The sequence below is a fragment of the Dermacentor andersoni genome, chromosome 11 (assembly GCF_023375885.2).
Source record: "Dermacentor andersoni chromosome 11, qqDerAnde1_hic_scaffold, whole genome shotgun sequence".
Lineage (NCBI taxonomy): Eukaryota > Metazoa > Arthropoda > Arachnida > Ixodida > Ixodidae > Dermacentor > Dermacentor andersoni.
Genome location: NC_092824.1, coordinates 67,421,973 through 67,441,379, shown reverse-complemented (window position 1 = coordinate 67,441,379; position 19,407 = coordinate 67,421,973). Strand labels below are relative to the sequence as shown.

The 19,407-nt window shown below is 46.5% G+C and overlaps 2 protein-coding genes across 4 annotated transcripts; both read right to left on the bottom strand.

The window, feature by feature from the left end:
• Nucleotides 1-5,036: 5,036 nt before the first annotated feature.
• On the bottom strand, nucleotides 5,037-16,963 carry LOC126518240 (uncharacterized). Of its 3 annotated transcripts, none has more exons than XM_055064661.2 (3): nucleotides 16,689-16,963; nucleotides 10,553-10,691; nucleotides 5,037-6,160 (listed from the first exon to the last, which is right to left on the bottom strand). In XM_055064661.2, the coding sequence occupies exons 2-3, from the start codon at nucleotides 10,672-10,674 to the stop codon at nucleotides 5,503-5,505; spliced, it is 780 nt and encodes a 259-aa protein (XP_054920636.2). In that variant the 5' UTR covers nucleotides 10,675-10,691; nucleotides 16,689-16,963; the 3' UTR covers nucleotides 5,037-5,502. The 3 variants fall into 3 exon arrangements, with proteins under 3 accessions (XP_054920636.2, XP_072141576.1, XP_072141575.1); XM_072285475.1 differs by lacking the exon at nucleotides 16,689-16,963 and adding an exon at nucleotides 13,330-13,511; XM_072285474.1 differs by lacking the exon at nucleotides 16,689-16,963 and adding an exon at nucleotides 10,948-11,033.
• A 575-nt stretch (nucleotides 16,964-17,538) lies between these two features.
• LOC140214118 (uncharacterized) lies at nucleotides 17,539-18,602 on the bottom strand. The gene has a single exon (XM_072285455.1). The coding sequence runs from the start codon at nucleotides 18,471-18,473 to the stop codon at nucleotides 17,925-17,927; it is 549 nt and encodes a 182-aa protein (XP_072141556.1). The 5' UTR covers nucleotides 18,474-18,602; the 3' UTR covers nucleotides 17,539-17,924.
• Nucleotides 18,603-19,407: the final 805 nt, after the last annotated feature.

Here is a 19,407-nt window from a genome sequence, read left to right as displayed (position 1 = left end):
AACCCCATAATGAAATTTTTTTTTAATACGAGTATCTTGCTTTATCCGACGTTGATAAAACGCAGTTTGGCACGTGCTCGCAGATCCCGTCATATATTTATCGCCACCTGTATACCCATATTTGATAGTTCTCGAGCATAGCATATATCGAAGGTTTGTCAGTTGTAAAGAAAACCACACCCTACTGATTCAAGATATTCCAGCACAATTTCTGTCCTTTGTGCCATAATGAACATCCATCTCCAACCAACTTGTTCTAATCAAAGTGAAATGAAGCTTTAGGGAAGTAGTTAACAAATACTTCATGTGTAATCGCAATACGTACTGTTGTGTTTTCTTTCATCCTATGCAACGTGTAATCTGGTGCTATGTTTATGCTTTTCTACCACAGAGGTCACCACTTTAGCCTCTAGCAGCCTATTTGTTTGAGGCACTGCAGAGTTCACAAGAGGTGTCAGGCAAACCTTGCATTGACTTAATGTGGCTTTGAGTTGAAAGCACAGAACACCTGAGTGCGTGACACTATGGCTAACCAGCAACGGTTAGAAACAGTCGATGCAGAAGGAAGAGCAGGAGTCGGGGTCTTTTTTTACGCAACATGGTATGTATATGTATATATATATATATATATATATATATATATATATATATATATATATATATATTGACTCTCACTACCTACCGGAGCCATGCTTATTCTGATATGACGTCTAGGTTGCACTTGGTCTATTTATTTCCCAGTGTGCGGCTGGAAAGCAGGCACGTGATCGATCGTGCTCAGGCGTGAGTTGTGTAAAAGCTAAGGTAAGATCATCTGTAGAGCCAACAAACTGAGGGCAGAGAAAGCTTTCACTGCACTTAACCACTCAAAAAAAGTAAATGATACGACAGGTCAGGCCTGAAGCGTTTGCACGTCCTTCAATGTACTCTAAAATGTGTATAACATACCACATTTGTCAATAACGAGCAATTGCAATCAATTTTCTATACGCGATGATATGGTGACTTCTTGTGAATGAAATAGCTTCCAGTACATTAGAAAGGCTTCAAGTTAAGATTGCTATTTAAATACTGTTACGAATAATAATAGAAATTGCTTACAATAGGTTGAGAATGTCTTGCGTATGCGTCAGCAGTATTCTTGCAGAATATGTGTTTAGAAATAAATGAAGTAAACAAGCTGTGCAGGCGTAACAGCGGCCAAACGAAGTGAAAAGAAATTGATCGTTTTTTTTTCTTCTCGTTGTTATCGTCCGACTATATTGGACGCCTTCAGAGTAGCAGCGCAACCCACAGGCAAAATACTGGATGTTGGGCTGGCCACAGTGCATTATCGGGATTTGCGTAACACGTCCTAAGTCTATAGACGGAAAGGTTGTCAAGGTATACGCGTCGACGGCTCGTATAGGTTCGAGTGGCGCCATCTCATAGGTGACGCATACGGGAGCTGGCGAAAAAGGTGGTAGCCACCATTGCAACGGTATGCAAGCTTAACTGCGAAACCAAATCTACGAACAGTGTTCAAACCAGCACTAGGTTGTCGGTGTGGGGGTGATGGTAGCGGATCTATAAACAGCGTTCAAAGCAGCGCTAGGTTGTCGATGTGGTGGTGATGGTAGCAGAGTATTTTCATGTTGCACATTTTTTTATCTTGTTCTTAGCACTTCTTCACTCCGGGTTGGGCAAACAGGACAACGTAAACTGTCACCATGTCTGGCGCCTTCGTGGTACACTGCTAGAGGTGGGTGAACGTTCAGCCTGCGAGACTGCCGTCACAAATGTAGGCGCCCCAAGGCTAAAACGCAGGTATGCCCCAGTCTAGTGTGCGGTAAGTACCGGACAATTTCAAGGGCGTCATTCAATGATACACCGCCTGTGGCACCTCGAGCGCAAGTAGATGGACAAAATATGGGTTGTGTCGTTTTGAGTGGATTGTTGGCGCTTACAACTTGCCAACAGAAGGACAGCAACAAATATCCTGCTGATAGGTAAAGTAAGGCTCGCATTCCACTCATTATCAAAATTCATTTTCAGCTGCAATGAACGTAAAGGTGCAGTGGATGTCGTAGCGCAATTTAACAGGACCGATTTCAGTCATAGCCAATTAGTTTAACACTAACTAGCCGCGTCTATGCGAGATTGCTAGGAAATAGCTAAAAGAAAGGTCTCAACACAGCACGAATCATTCCTTTTATTTGTGTTGTTTCTTTTCAATATGTAATATCAACGAAGCTAAATACCTTTCATCGTTATGACGGATGGACTTGCCAATACACTTATTAGCTCAGTTACATACAAAAGAAGTATTTGACTCAATTTATGCTCATAAAATTTAGCCTGCTCAACCTCCTTTCTTTTCGATCGCAACTGCTAATTCATTCAATCGGAAGAACTGTGCAAAGAGGGCGTGGAAGGGCGTGAACAGGTGTTGGGATGGTTGCATGGTGTCTGATATTTATTTTTTAAGCAGCGTATAGACCAGGCGTAATTGCTTTGGAGATGTCGCTACTATAGCAGTACTCGATGATCATGCGTCTGCAATCTTAATGTTTGTGAAACCGTCCACACGTACACGCACCACCCAAAGCCTAATACCTCTAAAATGGCCTACTTTCTCTGCCAGAAGGTTGCCTTTTGCCTTAGAAGTAATATAAATCTGCGCTATGGTTTCTGTGTCATTGATTTCTGCCCGCGATGCTCTGCTACGAAAATTTTTAATTCGGATTCACCTGCTCGTTTCTCTACGGTGAATGTAGCTCTCCATGTATGCACCACCTCTCTTGACTGCATAACTGTAGCTAGAAACATTGTGCAGGGCCCAGCTTTGTCAGTTGCAGTCGAATTTCTCGAATGTTCAGGAGGCATGTATTTATACACGGCATAGTTATACACGGCTCAATGTTTTCCAGAGAACAACATTGTCAAGCAATTTGTTACGTGGTGCGCTCGAGCGCCTCCTTGCTCCACCGGCGGAATTTGTACTCCAGCTGTGGATTTAGCGGCGTCACTTGCACCGGCATTGCGCTCGCACCACCCACCTACGTGCCGATGGCGCCAGCAAACGTATTTTGCTTTCACTTCGAAGCCGTCGCGGATTGCGCTTCAAAACGGCCCCAAATGCGCACATTTAAGATAGCTTATCTTTCTCCTCTTCCTAATTTCACGCATCAAAACGAGAAAGGCTGGCTGATATCTGCGGTGTCTAGGCCGAGATGCCTGAGTACGAGCTTGTCTAGCTGTGGGTCAGCAGCAGGGCGCTGCTTTGAGTTGAACTGTTCTCGTATCGCAGCTCCCGTTCGAGCTAGAAGTTTGACACGGGTGGTCGCTCGTCGTGAAATGTTTAAACCTCAGGTTATGCTGCTTGGCCTTGCTTTCCGTTGAAAAGAAGTTATTGTAGCCTATGTTCGGGTCACCAGCGGCAGCAACGCAAGATACGCACGCAAGGAAGAAACGTTTCTTCCCTTTTGACTGCCAAAGTGGGCTCGACATGTGAAGCGCGTGTGAAGGCGGAACTCACCGGCCTGAAGGAAGAAAATGGTTAGTTCCTCCTTTCTCGCTCCCTTCATTTAAGAGTGTACCATTATGGCAGCTTCAATTAATGATGAAAAGGGCCAACGTCAAATGCTACCGAAGAAAGGCGCCGACCTTGGATTCCCAGGTTGCTGTCCTGTCCAGTACTCCACACCATACCAAGGTAGAAGTTCTACCAAGGTAGGAGTGCTGCTGAGGTAGGAGTGCTACTGAAATCGGAGTGCTACTGAAATAGGAGTGCTACTGAAATAGGAGTGCTACTGAAGTAGGAATGCTACTGAGGTAGGAGTTCTACTGGGGTAGGGGTGCTACTGAGGTGGGAGTGCTACTGAGGTAGGAGTGTTAAGGTAGGATTGCATCGGAGGTGGAAGTACTACGGAACGATGCTATATCATGGGCGGGGTATTGGAGCTGATTCGACGATTGTGATCGGCCGCGATACAGTCTTCAGTTTCCTAGTCGAGTCGCCTAGGGAAGACGATGGTATTGAAAGGGGAGACCTTTCGTGCAGTGGGACCGATGTGTCCTGATGTGAACTCAGACGTTTAACATGATCCTGCATGGAGTGGGCTTCCATAACTGGAGCCGTGTAACTAATGTCCAATAAAGTCTTTTTCTTTATTCCTACTACTGCACGTACTCGCCGATGGGCTTGGGGTATTGCTTGCCCTAACGCCATTTCGAGCCGCTATCTTATATTCCTTCCATGCCTAAAGTTGCTGATGACACCGGTGGTATCGGGCGCTGCGGGTAACCCGATGCGCTGCAGGGAAACATTATCCAGTCGGCATGTTCTACAACGGTCAATGCCTTCTACGAGCCATATGGCTTTATAGATAAGTTGGAATACATGACGGTCATTAAGATAGTTATCATTTTATATACATTACAGCGCCCAGAGAGAAGTGACGTGCAGAGTGCTGGACCAATTGGACGATTGTTCACTATCAAGACTAAAATCTTTAGGTCAGTGCTCCCAAAGAACATCCGCCATGAAGGCCTTACTAGCGTTACTAAGGTTACTGTGGTCTACGGGGCTTCACGATAGACTAAGAACGCCGTCCCCTACCACTTCATAGTGTACGCGGTTAGTGTGTGCTCGTCTCTCTTGCTCTCTAATATCTCCCCCTTCCACGCTCTCTTTTTATCCCCCTTAACACTGCCCCCGTGCAGGGTAGCCAACCGGAACTCCCTCTGGCTAACATCCCTGCCCTTCTGTTTCTTTCTCTCTCTCTATCTCTCTCTCTCTCTCTCTCTCTCTCTATATATATATATATATATATATATATATATATATATATATATATATATATATATATATATATATATATATATATATATATATATATATAGCGCTTTCTCCGTTATTTTCCAAGCTTTAATCAGCCGCTGTCAGAGAAACGCGTTACACAAGCGGAAGGAGACATGACGAGAAAAATATGGTGGCTTACGTACAACCATAAGGCAGGCCCACTCATATGCGGGAATATCTTATGCCAGCTAAATACCTAACGCCTTTTTATTATGTTATTCCGTATGCCTATGAAATCTACATCACAGACTTGTTCCGGATTATGCAGCTACGAAAGGACAACACCGTGCGGCGGAAGCTGATATCCTTCGTGTTTCATGGGGTACGCAAATATACCACACATCAAAAAAAGGAACACCGCGTATGTCAATGTCTTTCTTTAAAGTATGCATGCACAAACATCTGTTATTTCGCTTCTCCATTTCCGGTCGATGTCATGCGCCTTCCTCACGATCACGGCATCTCTCGCACAAGTCGAGCAGGGTCATCAATTTTTTACACAAACGTTTATTGTTAGCACACTTCTTTTAGTTCGCAACAAGGTCAGTGTCGTATGGCAAATATTTTCTTGGCCAAATGCCTTTAAAAGGACACACGCAGTTTGTCAATCGCACGGCCTCACAAATGGGGAAGGCATGCCTGAGGTCTCGGACTTTGAGTCAAGGCTTCTTGACGTCGTGGACTAGGCGCAAATGATTCATGAGCGTACTGCGCCGCTTGAACCCTCTCTGACATACGTCGCACTGGTGAGGCTTATCGCTGGCGTGGGTGACGAGGTGACTCCGCAGCTGGTACTTCTCGATGAAGTCGGCCGGGCACAGGTGGCACTTGTGGGGCCTCTCGGCCGCGTGATTGCGCTCGTGGCCCAGGAACTTGGCCCTCACGCTGAACTTCATGCCGCACATGAGGCACTCGTACGGAGCCTTGCGCTTGTGCGTCGCCGTGTGGACCGTCAGCGTGTACCGGCTGGCGAACGCGGCCGGGCACAGGGCGCAGGCGTAGGGCCTCTCGCCCGTGTGTCGCCGGGCGTGGATGGTCAGGATCCCCTTGCGGGTGAAGGTGTCGCCGCACACGTGACAGCGCCAGGGTTTCTCCCCCGTGTGCATGCGCGCGTGTCGCTCGAGGTTCTCCTTGCGGGCGAACTTGCGGCCGCAGACCTGGCACGAGTGGGGCCTCTCGCCCGAGTGGGTGTGCAGGTGCCTCCGCATTGCTCTCTTGGTGCCGAGTACCTTCCCGCACACACCGCACTGGTGTCCCTTGGCCTTGGAGTTGCCGCTCTCCGACTGCGCTCCGCCGGCTTTCGTCCCTCGGGATGACCTGCGCAGTTCACCCATTGGCTGAGTTTAAAAACCTTTGCTAATATGTAAACAATGGGCAGTTGCAAGCTTTTGGTTGGTGTCCATTATGCACCGAATTGTGCACTGCTCAACGCAAGAGAGTTTTTGCGCGATAGCTGTACGACACTGCAGATACGGGTGCGAAGATATCGGACAAGAAATTTTTAGAAAATGGCTTCAGGAGGTATCTACTCTTTTACGATTGTCCGCGTAAGCTGCGGGATAGGACTAGTTATGTATTAAAGGCAGTAGCGAAGTTACCCCTAGTATCATTTTCGGAAATAGCGGTATTTCAGGAGTATTTAGGTGTTTCAGGAGTCAATACGGCGCAAAACACGATCGCCAAGTGTGCTACATCAGTCAGAGACGTTATAATCGTCATATCGTACCAGGAAGCCGTTTATACCAATCAATTTAAAATGCATAAAAAAATCAATTTCAAAGATCAGAGAAGAGTAGCCCGCGCACTAATTCTTCGTAATAAGTAGAAGATAAACTTTAAATAAACCTTGCGCTCTTTGGTGCTTGTTTTGTCCCCAAAAGTGTAATAGTAGTGTATCTTACCCGAACGATGCGAGCCCAGTATTTTCAGCTCAGAAACCAGATTTGCGTATCCACGTAATTCAGCGTTCTTGGCAGAAAAGCAGCGAGCTCCGAATTAAAATAGCAATGACACGCAAGAAAGACGCACGACAGTTATTGCTTTGCGATCAGGTAAGCCCCAAATGGTGCAAGCTTTTTGTAGAGAACACATACAGTTGAGTCTTTAAATGTTGAATTTTCAAGATTTTCATTTTGATTGCGGATTGTGCCTATAGAATATATCCACTCTCTAGAACTCGGGAGCTTTAAACCAATATATCGGCATCCGTATGGTACAGTGGATGCCAAATTGAATACTGTATGCTTCTAATACCGTATGCTGTGGCTGACAAAGGAGTTCACAACGTTCAGCCTTTGTTCCGTACTGGGAACCATTCATTGACGTTTGTTTATTGCTAACTTCGAGACGTACTTCCCCCCACCCCACCCCCACCCTGCATTGATCGTCGTTACATCTTAAAATTGTTTCTGAATGCGCAACTTACTGAGTCTGTGGGAGTGTACAAGTGTTTTAGTCTGAGTCTGACTGTTTATTCCTCCAAGGCATACGCAGGTACATAGCTGAGAAGAAGGGGGGAAAAGGCGCTAAATCGCAGCTTGACGGTGCTCCCTTCCCCCATATGTACTTCCATGCGGCGGTACGCACAAAAACAGACCGCACAGGGGAAATCCATTTACATAGAAGGCTCAAAAACAAGAACCACGCTGTGCAGCGTAAAATTAACCATACAAGAAATGCAATAACATCTCCTCGTTGACATTTAATACAAGTAAGAGAGAAATAGTGGCAGGGCAATGCAAAAAATAGAAAAGAAATTACCGAAAGATGTCTCGAAAGCAATTATCAGAAATTTCGCGAATCGAGGTGTAAGGTAAGTCAAACTTGTTTAGTAAAGACGGCAAAGTATATTTTAGAGCTGGAAAACCACAGTTCTTGCGTGGGTGATACAAAGAACAGTATTCGTGGTGTCGTGCAGGGTAGCATTAAATGATGGCGTGGAGGTTACAAACTTTGGATAAAAATAATGTGCCGCGTTCCATCTGTGATTTGTGAGGCTGTAAAACACGGTAATGGTACATGTTGAATGAGCGAATGATGCGACAGGTGGTAATCTGTGGTTCAGAATGTGTTCTGTAAGCCACGAATGCAATTGCTCTAAGAGTATTCTTCTGCATAATTGAGAGCTTCATGATGTTCGTCTGGGTTGTACTACCCCACATCAAAATGCAGTATTTGAATGGAAATTCAGATAATGCGTGGTACAACGCAACCTTCACCTTTAAAAGTAATAAATACTCGGACTTCTTTCGCATCATTCCAAGTATACGAGCAACTTTGCCTCAAGACGCCGCATCACCAACGTGAATGTACAGCCAGTCGCAAGACATTACGGACAGTATCTAAGAAGGCGTTGAGTATCTCAGCAACTTGTGACCGTAAGCAGTTAAACAGTACAACTCTATGCTGCTCACACGTGCTAGTACAAGCTCGAAATGCAAATACCAGGCCACGGAGTTATTCAACCTTATTCTAGATTTTTTTTTTTCAGATCCGGCGTTCCGTAAATAATTGCAGCACTTACATTCGTAGTAAATAAATTAAGCTATCATTGTGTTAGTCAGATGTGAGCTAGGTGCAGAGATACCTCCATAACAACAGGCCTGAATGACTCCGAAATGTGAATTCAGAAAAAGAAAAAGCTTTTCCTCGTTGTTTGGGGTTCGAACCAGAACGTCACGGTTCTGATGCGGGCGCACGAGTACTGCACACCACGATCGCATCGCAACTGCCCGCAAGAGAAACGTCCAGCGTAACCTGACGTATTCACAACTAAGGTCAACCAGCACGAATAAAACCAGGACACAAGGAAACAAATACCACAGACAGCGCTTGTCTGTGGTATTTGTTTCTTTGTGTCCCTCTTTTATTCGCGCCGTTTAACCTCAATTCTAAATATGAACCAAGTAGCCCTCATCAAGATCTTTTTAACTTGACGTAGGTGGTTCAGACGATGGCGTCAACCGATCACATTGCGGCTATTACCGAGAAATAGCACAGTCTGTAAGTCGAAGCGAAACTGTGATTAGCCGGGAAGGCGCAAGCGGCGAATCTCGACAGGCGACGCCCGGCGGACCTTGGGGACAAGCGCGCCGAAGGCGCACGACAACTGCACGGGTGTCTTGAGAGCAATGTGGCGCTCTCCGACTCAAATGCCTTGCAGCTAGGCTACGCAAGGGCGCGTGTCAATTGCATTGGCGGAGAAAATCTCGCCTCCTATCAATATAACACGCGCACTAATATGTGATTTACCTACAAAGTCATAATGGTTGTAGAGGACTGCAGCAGCAACGAACACGAGCTCTATCGCAATTACCGCGCGGTCTTCATCTTCTCCAAGGTGTGTGTGTGTGTGTGTGTGTGTGTGCGTGTGTGTGTGTGTGTGTGTGTGTGTGTGTGTGTGTGTGTGTGTGTGTGTGTGTGTGTGTGTGTGTGTGTGTGTGTGTGTGTGTGTGTGTGTGTGAGTGAGTGAGTGAGTGAGTGTGTGTGTGTGTGTGTGTGTGAGAGAGAGAGAGAGTGAGAGACAGAACCTAACCTATAGGCTGAGTAACGTCGCCGCAAAGAAGTTGTCACGTCTGTATGCTTGGCACAACGGTGCCGCAATGCTCGGCCCCACCATTCCAATGCGTGCACAAGTCAACAACGCCAACAAATGTAACCGATACACAAAAAAGTCACCATAAAAATAATGTTATGCTGCCGACAACCACTAAGCCAAACAGGCAAGTGTCTAACCGGTATAACAGGAGAACATTCATCGCTTTCATGAGGAAATGAATAAGAATCGCGATGCGGGCTAGTTGGCTTAGGTGCATGGTGTAAATTTCTGAAGTGCAAAGCACTGAAGGGCGGAAAGGAAGGTAAAAAAGGATGAAGGAAGAAGTATTTGCCCTGTTGCAATCCTTCTACCTTGGTTCTTTTTTACATTTCTTTCCGCCCTTCAGTGCTTCGCGCTGCAGAAATTTACGTCATGTTCATAAGGCAACACGAGGGCACGTCGTTTTTATCACGCCAATACCACTGCATCGTAAAATTTCACGACGGCAAAGTTATAGAAAAAAATGGAAAGGGAGACAACTGACACAGAATACGTGCCCATGCAGGGCAGCGGAATACATTGCATCACTGTACCATTAATTCTACTAAGGGAAGAGGGAGAGGCTACCTGTGCAAGACAAGTCTGTCAGCCTAAGTAACGAGCACTCACCGTGACAAGAGAAAACGGCCCTGAATCGGTCTTTCTGTGCGGTATTCACTGTAAAAACGGATACTAAACTTTCATTTGATAGCCAGCGGCGTATCGTGCACCTTCTTCCCTAAATTGGTGCATACAATATGCTCAGGCCAGCACCATTCTCGCTTAGAGCAAACATCGAGTCCGTACCGTGGATATTGTGGGATGCTCGATCAATCAGATTTACGGAACCAACAACTCTACCCTTCGATACTCGCATAACGAAGAGTGTCTGAGATTGAGCAGAAGAAGACGTTCTCAAGCAACAGCTTAAATGGAGCGATAACTTGGCTATGCCGTCGTCTAACACCCTCTAAAAAAGGACGATCTGATCGGAAGGCTACTTTGTGGGAGGTAACAATTACGTGTTCGTTACATATACGTTATCCAGGCAACAATATGACTGTGTATTCGCATTCGTAGATGCATTCTTTTTCCATATTTCGACGGCAGTCTTGAAACAAACGATGCCTCACCTTTTACCGCCGACAGGTGTGGGCGAGTCTCTTGAAGGTCCAGCACGATCGTTCTCCGATGCTCCGCTGCTGTGTCTACTGCTGCTGCCGCTACTACTGCTGCTGCTGCTGTCCGAGTCCATTGCCCCCTCTCTTCGGGCTGCGTGAACGGCCACGTCCGGACGTGTAAGCCAAATGCCAGTCTCTTATTACTCTTGATGCGAACGTAACCAGTTTAGAAGCAAGTACTACAGAATATATTCCAGACTAGTTGCAGAAGCGTTTTGCTTAAAGCGTTTGTGCGAATAACCTTTTAGCGGTTGCGCACGGAGTGGAAACTTAGAAAACAAGCTCGCGGTCTTTGGTGCATCTTCAGCAACTCCTTGTTGGACGCGCATTTACGCAACTGGTCTTACCGATGTGCCGTCCATGATTGATCATTGCTGACTGGATCACCTCCTAATTACGCCGATCGCTTTTATTACCCATTGGCGCTAAGACGCCAACCGATTAGGCAAGGCTCCTGCGTAGAACTCTTGCGAATACCAGTCCTGAAATCTCGCTGGTCCAAAGACACGGTAGTTTGGGTCACACTGTGGTACTGGAACGTGTACTTGTTAGCTTTCTTGGGTAACCGCGTTTCACCGTCAAACAAATGCTTTCGCTCAGCGCAGAACGCACCTGCATGTGTCGGGCGTTTCTCGAATGTTATCGATGGTTCTATCCGCTGTCTGTTGCCACCGTACCTTGTCTAATCTGATCGCATGTATGCGCGACACGAATTGTGTAGAATTTTCTGGATTACACGCGGGCACCAGCGATCATTCTGCAACCTTCGATGACTCAGCTATAAAAGCCGACGTGCTTGCCCCGCCGTTCATATTTCGACGATCGCCGACTGTGTTCGCCGCTATCGTTGCGCTTCAGGTGTAGCTTCGTTTTCTGGGCACAGGTTCGCCAATGAACGAGTTTCGCCATTCACAGTTACGCTACTGTGTTCTTGACCGTTACTACCACGTGACAGTACATGTTTCTGTGTTTATGTGCGCGTGCGTTCATTGCCTTCTGCGAGAACCACAAGTGACACGACACAGGTGTTCAAAATCCTTTTTCCAAAACTGGTGGTTTGACAGAGCGCTGGCTGCATGCAGCGATGACAAAATATTTTCATCACAGGAGAGCTGCCAACTTTCTGCACTTTTGTTTGATTGAATTATTTTGGTAAATCTTAGACGCGAAAGTAACAAAATTAAAATATTCAAGTATTGAATGAAACGCGCGTTTCAGTGGACAGAAGGGGGTTTGAATTCTTTCTATTGGTGCCCACAAACGTTCCGACAACACGCAGTGCACAGAAAAGACAATTGCAGTGAAGAATAGACTGATAAGTAGAGGAACAAACACGACAACAAAAGCGATGAGGTGGAATTTAAAGCAAGTTAATTATACGTGATCGTCCACAATTAATTAAATTAAATTACGGGGTTTTACGCGCCAAAACAACTTTCTGATTATGAGGCACGCCGTAGTGGAGGACTCCGGAAATTTTGACCACCTGGGGTTCTTTAAAGTGCACTAAATCTAAGTACATGGGTGTTTTCGCATTTTGCCCCCATCGAAATGTTGCCGCCGCGACCGGGATTCGATCCTGCGACCTCGTACTCAGCAGCCCAACACCATAGCCACTGAGCAACCATGGCGGGTGCGTCCACAATTGTGCAGTACACAGAAAATACACTGTGAAATACCTCATTACGGCCTTCCTGATCGTTGCAGTACGTGAAGCTTTGCGTGATTACAAAAATAATAGTGAAATTTATAGTACTCTGAACCACCTTAAATAGAAAGAAGCGACCATTCATATTAGATTTTGAATTAAAAGTTCCAAGTTGAGATACATTTGAAAGAGCAGAACTGTGGTCACTACAACGGCACAAATGGTGCTAGAAGATAGATATAAATTTCTCCAGGGCCGAATCAATGAGGCGAGAATCATACTTGCGTAATTCCGCCCCTGAGGCGTGCTCTCAGTAGCGGAAGGATGGCACAGCCATGAACCTTGAGAAAGGCTGCCGGTGCATAGGCTGTACACCGGCAGCCTTTCTCAAGGTACAGGAGTTCATTGGCTATTCGACATGCAGTGCCGCGAGTGCAAAGGGCTGCTGTGTAACTCATTTAACGCGTGGAGGAACGCATGACGCTTAGTCAAAATACATACCAAGGTTTTTAACTATACATCAAACCAAGACAATATAGAGCACCACGAAAGGTGCAGGAATATTACGCATGGTTTGTTCTCTACGTGAAGTTACATTCCCAGTTTCAATGCGTTCAGAAGTAGCTCAATTTACTACTTCCGAAGCTTTAAAAGGAAAAGTTGTCTGTTATGGGCCATCACCACTAAACTATATCAAACGAAAAAATAATGGAATCCCCGGGAGTTTGTAGCACAGGCATGCACATTAGCTGAGAACAAATGAAATGTTTATAGGCGAAACTCGTGACCCGGACTAGCGTTGGAGCTTGCCTAGCGCGTGTGGTGCACAATTACATTTCCGTCACAAAAGCTAAGGAAACTGCGATGACGTAACAGAAACGCAAGAAGAAAGCCTTCATTAAAGCCAATATGAGGGGCAACATAAAGGGCAATTCCTTTACCGAGGCAGTTTGAGGAGACGAAAAAGCTCATTACTGGATGCACGGTACCGAATATTCCACAACTACGCTGCTCTTTTTAAATGTCAGTCATTCGGCTGCGTCAAAGCCGGTTACATAAGACGCTTGTCCAATGTTCTCACCTCGATTCTGGTCACAAGGCTGTCCCGTGGTTGACGGCCAATATCACAGAATGATGTCGATGGAGATGAATTGCTGGTGGTGAAGAAAGAGCTCGCGCGACGTGGCCAGCTCTTTCTTCTTCTTCCTCTGCCTCCTGCTTTAACTTCATAGTAGCCTCACGAACTCACCCAATTTTCTCTGTTAATAGACTGACTGCACAAGCCCGCTGATTTTCCATGAAGCTGGACAGGCAATGCGTCAGCTTGCGACATTCTGGACGAACTCATTCACTGCCTTTTTGCGTCGTTTGAATTTCTTTCCCCAATTACATGCGGAGACTATACCAGGAGCGCTACTTAGTGCGTTCATGGAAACTGGGCAGTCCTAAAATGACAATTGTAAAACGGTATACTTGATTCGCTGCAGACTATCCTGTTACGCGCCAACACAGCGGTTTTATGCGTTTATGCAGCCATACAATGAGATAGCAATGACCGATTACAATCCTTATGAAAAGTAAAATAAATACTCAAGACCCATTCACGACCACTTTCTTATATTTCTCATTTTTGTGCATCAAGCGTTTTCATTCTACGCTACTTGGCCACAGTTGCTTGTAGCTGAAAATAATGCCTGCTCCCACTTTTGCTATTTTAGTATTGGCCGTTGCTACTTGGTCCCGCTGCAGAATTAGGGTAAAGCAAACCATAAGACAGCGTCAAGCCATGATTCTTGTCCTGAATAATTACAACTTACATCTACTGAATAACTTGAAAGTTAACTCTTGTGGCACCGCTTGTAGCATGGGACGAACGTGCGACCATTCTACTTTGGCCAGCGTGCGTATGTAGTGTTCAACCTGATCCAAGTGCATCCGTACTGTTTAACGCGAAAGCCTTTGTAGGCTCATGGTGAAGTTTATGTCAGAAGACCTGACTGCCGGTGTGTCCGCGGAAGCGTCATCACGCCATATGAAGAAGAATGAAAATGAAGAATATTAAAGAATGAAAAATGATTGACAGTGCATTTAGTGAATGATAACGTTATAATATAGATTGGTAGAGGTTAATAATGGCTAGTAATGACTAATAATGACTAATAATGGCTAATAATGACTCCGAAATTACCAATATGTCTAACGACAGCTTGTAACGACAACAACTGATTAGAAAGGACGAGAAATGTCTAGTAATCAGTAGTCATGACTAAAATGACTACTAATGACTTGAAATGAATACTAATGAGTACGAAATGACAAATATGTCTAACGACGGCTTGAAATGACCACAATCGATTACAAAGGACTAAAAATGCTTACTACTGAGCAGTAATGACTACTAATGACTGAAATGACTTGTTACTACTAATGACTACGAATTGACCGATACGTCTAACGACGAATTGTAACGACTACAATTGAATAGAAATGACTAAAAATGCTTAGTAATGACCAATAATGACTGATAATGACTGAAATGGCTTGTAATGAGTACTGTTGACTAGGATTTGACCAACATGTCTAACTACGGTTTGTAATGGCCACAATTGATTACAAATAACAAAAATGCTTAGTAGTGAACAGTAATTGTCTGAAATGTCTGAATTGTCTGAACAGAATTAATTGTCTGAATTGTCTGAACAGAACTAATTGTCTGAACAGAATGTCTGAAAGGACTTGTAGTGACAGTAATGATTACGAAATTACCAATATATCTAACGACAACTTGTAACGACTACAACTCATTAGGAATGACCAAAAATGTTTAGTAAATACCAGTAATGACTAATAATGACTGAACTGATTTGTAATGACGATTAATGGCTATGATATGATCAACATGTATAACGACGACTCGTAATGACCACAATTGATTACAAATGACTAAACATGCTTAGTAGTGAGCAGTAATGAGTAAAAGAAAGAAGAGAAACAGATGAGGCAAAGAGATAGAAGCGAATGATAAGAGGAGAAAGAGTAGGCGTATGCCATTCACCTCTTCATAGAGATCTTAAGAGACCCTGTAATTTTGACGTTAGGTACTGCAAAGCAGGCTGCATGATCGTATATGATCGTATTTAAGTGAAAAGAAAGTTATCAGTAGTTGGCACTTCTAATCGGCCACGCCAACGGTTTTCACATCTCTGTTCTATCTGTAAATCTGCCAGTCAATCAATCAATCACTCAATCTCGCTAGCTAGCCAGCCAGCCCCTTACGCCGACGCCCAGTGGCCGACGTTGTCAACTTGCTTGTGCGACCATCCTGAATCTGTTGTGGTCATTCTATCTTCCTCATTCCAGCTTCGTAATCTTATTCTCTCCATGTTGTCGTCGTCAAGCCATCGTCATCGTACAGTTGTCATGCATTCCATGTCATACAACCACCGTGACGCCGTCGCTATCGTTGAGTCGTCATCATTGGAACTTCGTGATTTGACTCTCCTCATGCTGTTATCGTCCCGGCTTTCGCAAAGACCCCTGAGCCCAAGCTCTCTAGTTGCTTAGGCCAGTATGTATTAGTTCGTGGCCGTTGCATTGTCGTCATTCCAGCTTTGCCGTCCTAATTTCGTCATCATCAGCCCATCGTCGTCGCACAGTCGCTGTCAGGCTGTCGCCACGCTCTCGTTTCATTCTCGTTTCATTCTCGTCATCTCTTCACTATCGTTATCCCGTTGTCGTCATGCCGCCGTCGTCATACTGCCTTCCTCGTTCCATCGATGACAACCTACTTCGTTTTATGGTAATCATACTGTCGCCGTTCACTCGCGATTATGCCGCCATTCTCATGATGTCACTGTCAGTCTATGGCCGGGCTCCCGTGGTCGGGCCATCGCCTTCATTCCATCTTCTCTATTTCCGCCGTCGTTTTCATCCGGTTGTCATAATGCCATCGCCGTCGAGCCATCGTCTTCATACAGTTGCCGTTGTCTCGCTGACCCATTACGTTGTCGTCACGCAGTCGTCTTTACACCATTGTCATAATTTAAGAATAGACATCTTACTGCGTTCATGCAGTCGTTCTTATACAGGGCTTGTCGTCCTAATGATACCATTTCCTCTTCGTCATTCTGTCGTCACTGCGTCGGCGAAATACAGGCTTCGTCGTGCCGCGATGCACATGGGTGACATTGGCAAGCGAGTGCCCTAGCCGAAGCAACAAAACTCATTGAATGACTACAAATGTTAAACGAGGGATAAACTTACGAGTGGTATATTCACGTCACTTAGGGAATATGGTCTGTCACTACACTCCTAGGAGGCTATTCGCATTACAGTCAACAGTCATCGTGCGATGAGCACTGCTGATTTTGCTGCGCCCCATAACCTGGCGAGCGATATAATTACTGGAGCCATAGCGCACCAACTTAGAAGAAAACTCACCGGCGTTGTCGGCGTCGGGCTTTTGGTGGGCGGGGGCGAGCCCCCCAGAAATCTGCCGTTCCGTGTGCGGCGCCAAGCTACACGAGTCTGGCCTTCCCTACACATGCCTCCCCTTTTCCACCCAGTGGCTCGAGTACGTACATTCCCACCAGTGCTTGTTGCCACTTGCATCATCGCACACCAATCGTTCGTTGTAATCACGGTTGAATTTCGGCCGCAACACCGACTAACTTGTCTTGCGAGTTGGCATGGGCGCGAAATCCTACAGCGACTGACACGCGCCCTGTTTTGCGCTATGTTATCTTTGTATGCTCACCTTTCCTTTCGTCCGCATGGCGTGTGATCGCGTTCGCTACCTCTCCCCTCTTCGCAACCTAGCGCGTCGCCAGAAAAGAAAAAAAGAACTGCGAGTGCTCGTGAAAGAACTGCCGCCATTATTGCATCGTACTATACGGCGGCACCGCGAAACGCCACGCATTTGCTCGAAAAAGAGATAGTGGACAGTTTTAATACTGCGCCATGACGATACGTACGCAGTACGCAAGCGCCTTGCGGAACGTAGGAACGCGTGTCACGGCAGGGCTTTTAGTAGTGGGGAAATTCCTACGAGCGTAAGCGGGCGAGCGTTGTTAGACGCCGGGCGCGTCGGAACGCGTTGGCCGCGTCCGCCAGTACGTCGAACCGTCGGTCGAACTATAAAGCCTGTTGATCTCGCCAACGTGATGTTACGCGTGGGCTCGTTCACGCAGCGTCGAACTATATTTAGGCCTTTAGGAGACTCTACTGAGGTTAAACAGCGCGAATAAAACAAGGACACAGGGAAACCAATACCACAGACAAGCGCTGACTTCCAACTGGAAGTTTATTTGAAATTCACCAGCCATTTATACCTATTTCAGCACGGGCGTGCGTACACCAGTCGCAAAGACATCTGCAAATCAGCGACGTCATAATCTATCACCCAAAAATGCTATTGAAGCAAAAATGCTATTTCTCCATTGCCGGTACATATCGCCCGCATTCCTCACGAAAACAGCCTCTCTCGCACAAATCGAGCAGGGATATCAGTTTCTTATACAAGGGTTTATTGCCAGCACAATATTTTAGTTCGCGACAACATCAGCGTTGTATGGGAACTACCTTCTTGGTCAACTGCTTTTAAGAGGGCACGTGCAGTTGGTCAATCGTACGGACTCACAAATGGGGAATGCCTGCCTGAGGTCTCGGACATTTAAGTCAGGGCTTCTTACCGTCGTGAACACGGCGCAAATGATTCATAAGCGTACTGCGCCGCTTGAACCCTCTCTGACATACGTCGCACTGGTGAGGCTTATCGCTCGCGTGGGTGACGAGGTGACTTCGCAGCCGACACTTCTCGATGAAGGCGGCCGGGCACAGGTGGCACTTGTGGGGCCTCTCGGCCGCGTGATTTCGCTCGTGGCCCAGGAACTTGGCTCTCACGCTGAACTTCATGCCACACATGAGGCACTCGTACGGCGCCTTGCGCTTGTGCGTCGCCGTGTGGACCGTCAGCGTGTACCTGCTTGCGAACGCGGCCGGGCACAGGGCGCAGGCGTAGGGCCTCTCGCCCGTGTGTCGCCGGGCGTGGATGGTCAGGATCCCCTTGCGGGTGAAGGTGTCGCCGCACACGTGACAGCTCCAGGGCTTCTCGCCTGTGTGCATGCGAGCGTGTCGCTCGAGGTTCTCCTTGCGGGCGAACTTGCGGTCGCAGACCTGGCACGAGTGGGGCCTCTCGCCCGTGTGAGTGAGCAGGTGCCGCCTCATGGCGCTCTTGTAGCCGAGTACCTTTCCGCACACGTCGCACTGGTGTCCCTTGACCTTGGAGTTCTTGCTTTCCAATTGCGCTTCGCTTGCTTTCCTCACATGGGATGACCTGCGTAGCGGAAGTGCAAGAGAGTTTAATCGATGGCTCTACGGTAATGCGGATATGGGTGCGAAGACATCAGACCGAAATTACACGAAAGTGGCTTCAGGAGGCCTCCACTCTTTGATGAGTATTCGTGTGAACTGTGGTAAAGCACTGTTTCTGTATTAAAGAGAGCACCAAGATTACCCTTATAATCATTTTTTTAAGCAGTGGTATTCAAGGACTCAATAGAGTGCAAAGCACAATCGCCAAATGTAGTACGACAGTAAGACACGTTATAATTATCACCTTATGTCAGGAAACCATTTATAGCAATCAATTTCAAGTAAATAATAAAGTTGGGGCATAGTAGCCCATGCTCTAGTTTGTCGCAGTAAGCAGTCAGTCAGTCAAGAACTTCAGTGAGGTCCTGAGGAGTTTTAAGCCGTTAGAGATCCCATACGGGGAGCTCCTCCGGCCGAAGCCGTAGGCGACGCCCAAGTCGGGACGGGAACGTGGTGAGGCTCCGCCAGTTCTTGGGCCCTCTGGACGGCTTTGAGCTGGAGTTTGAGGTCCGGGCTTTTGAGGGCTTCTTCCCATTCGGGCTCACTAGAGAGAGGGCCCTTTGGTAACGCGGTACATTGCCATAGCATGTGCGAGAGTGAGCAATAAAATTCTTTAACAGTCTGGGCAATTTGCCGGGATGTCCGAGTTATAGTGACTCAGTAGGCCTCGTGACGGATACGAGTCCGTTTGTAGCATTCGAAACGCGGCCGCCTGCGCGCGTTCGAGTTTGGAGTGCGGGAGCGGATATTTCATTCCGCCTTTTCGATAGTATGAGGTGATTTCGTG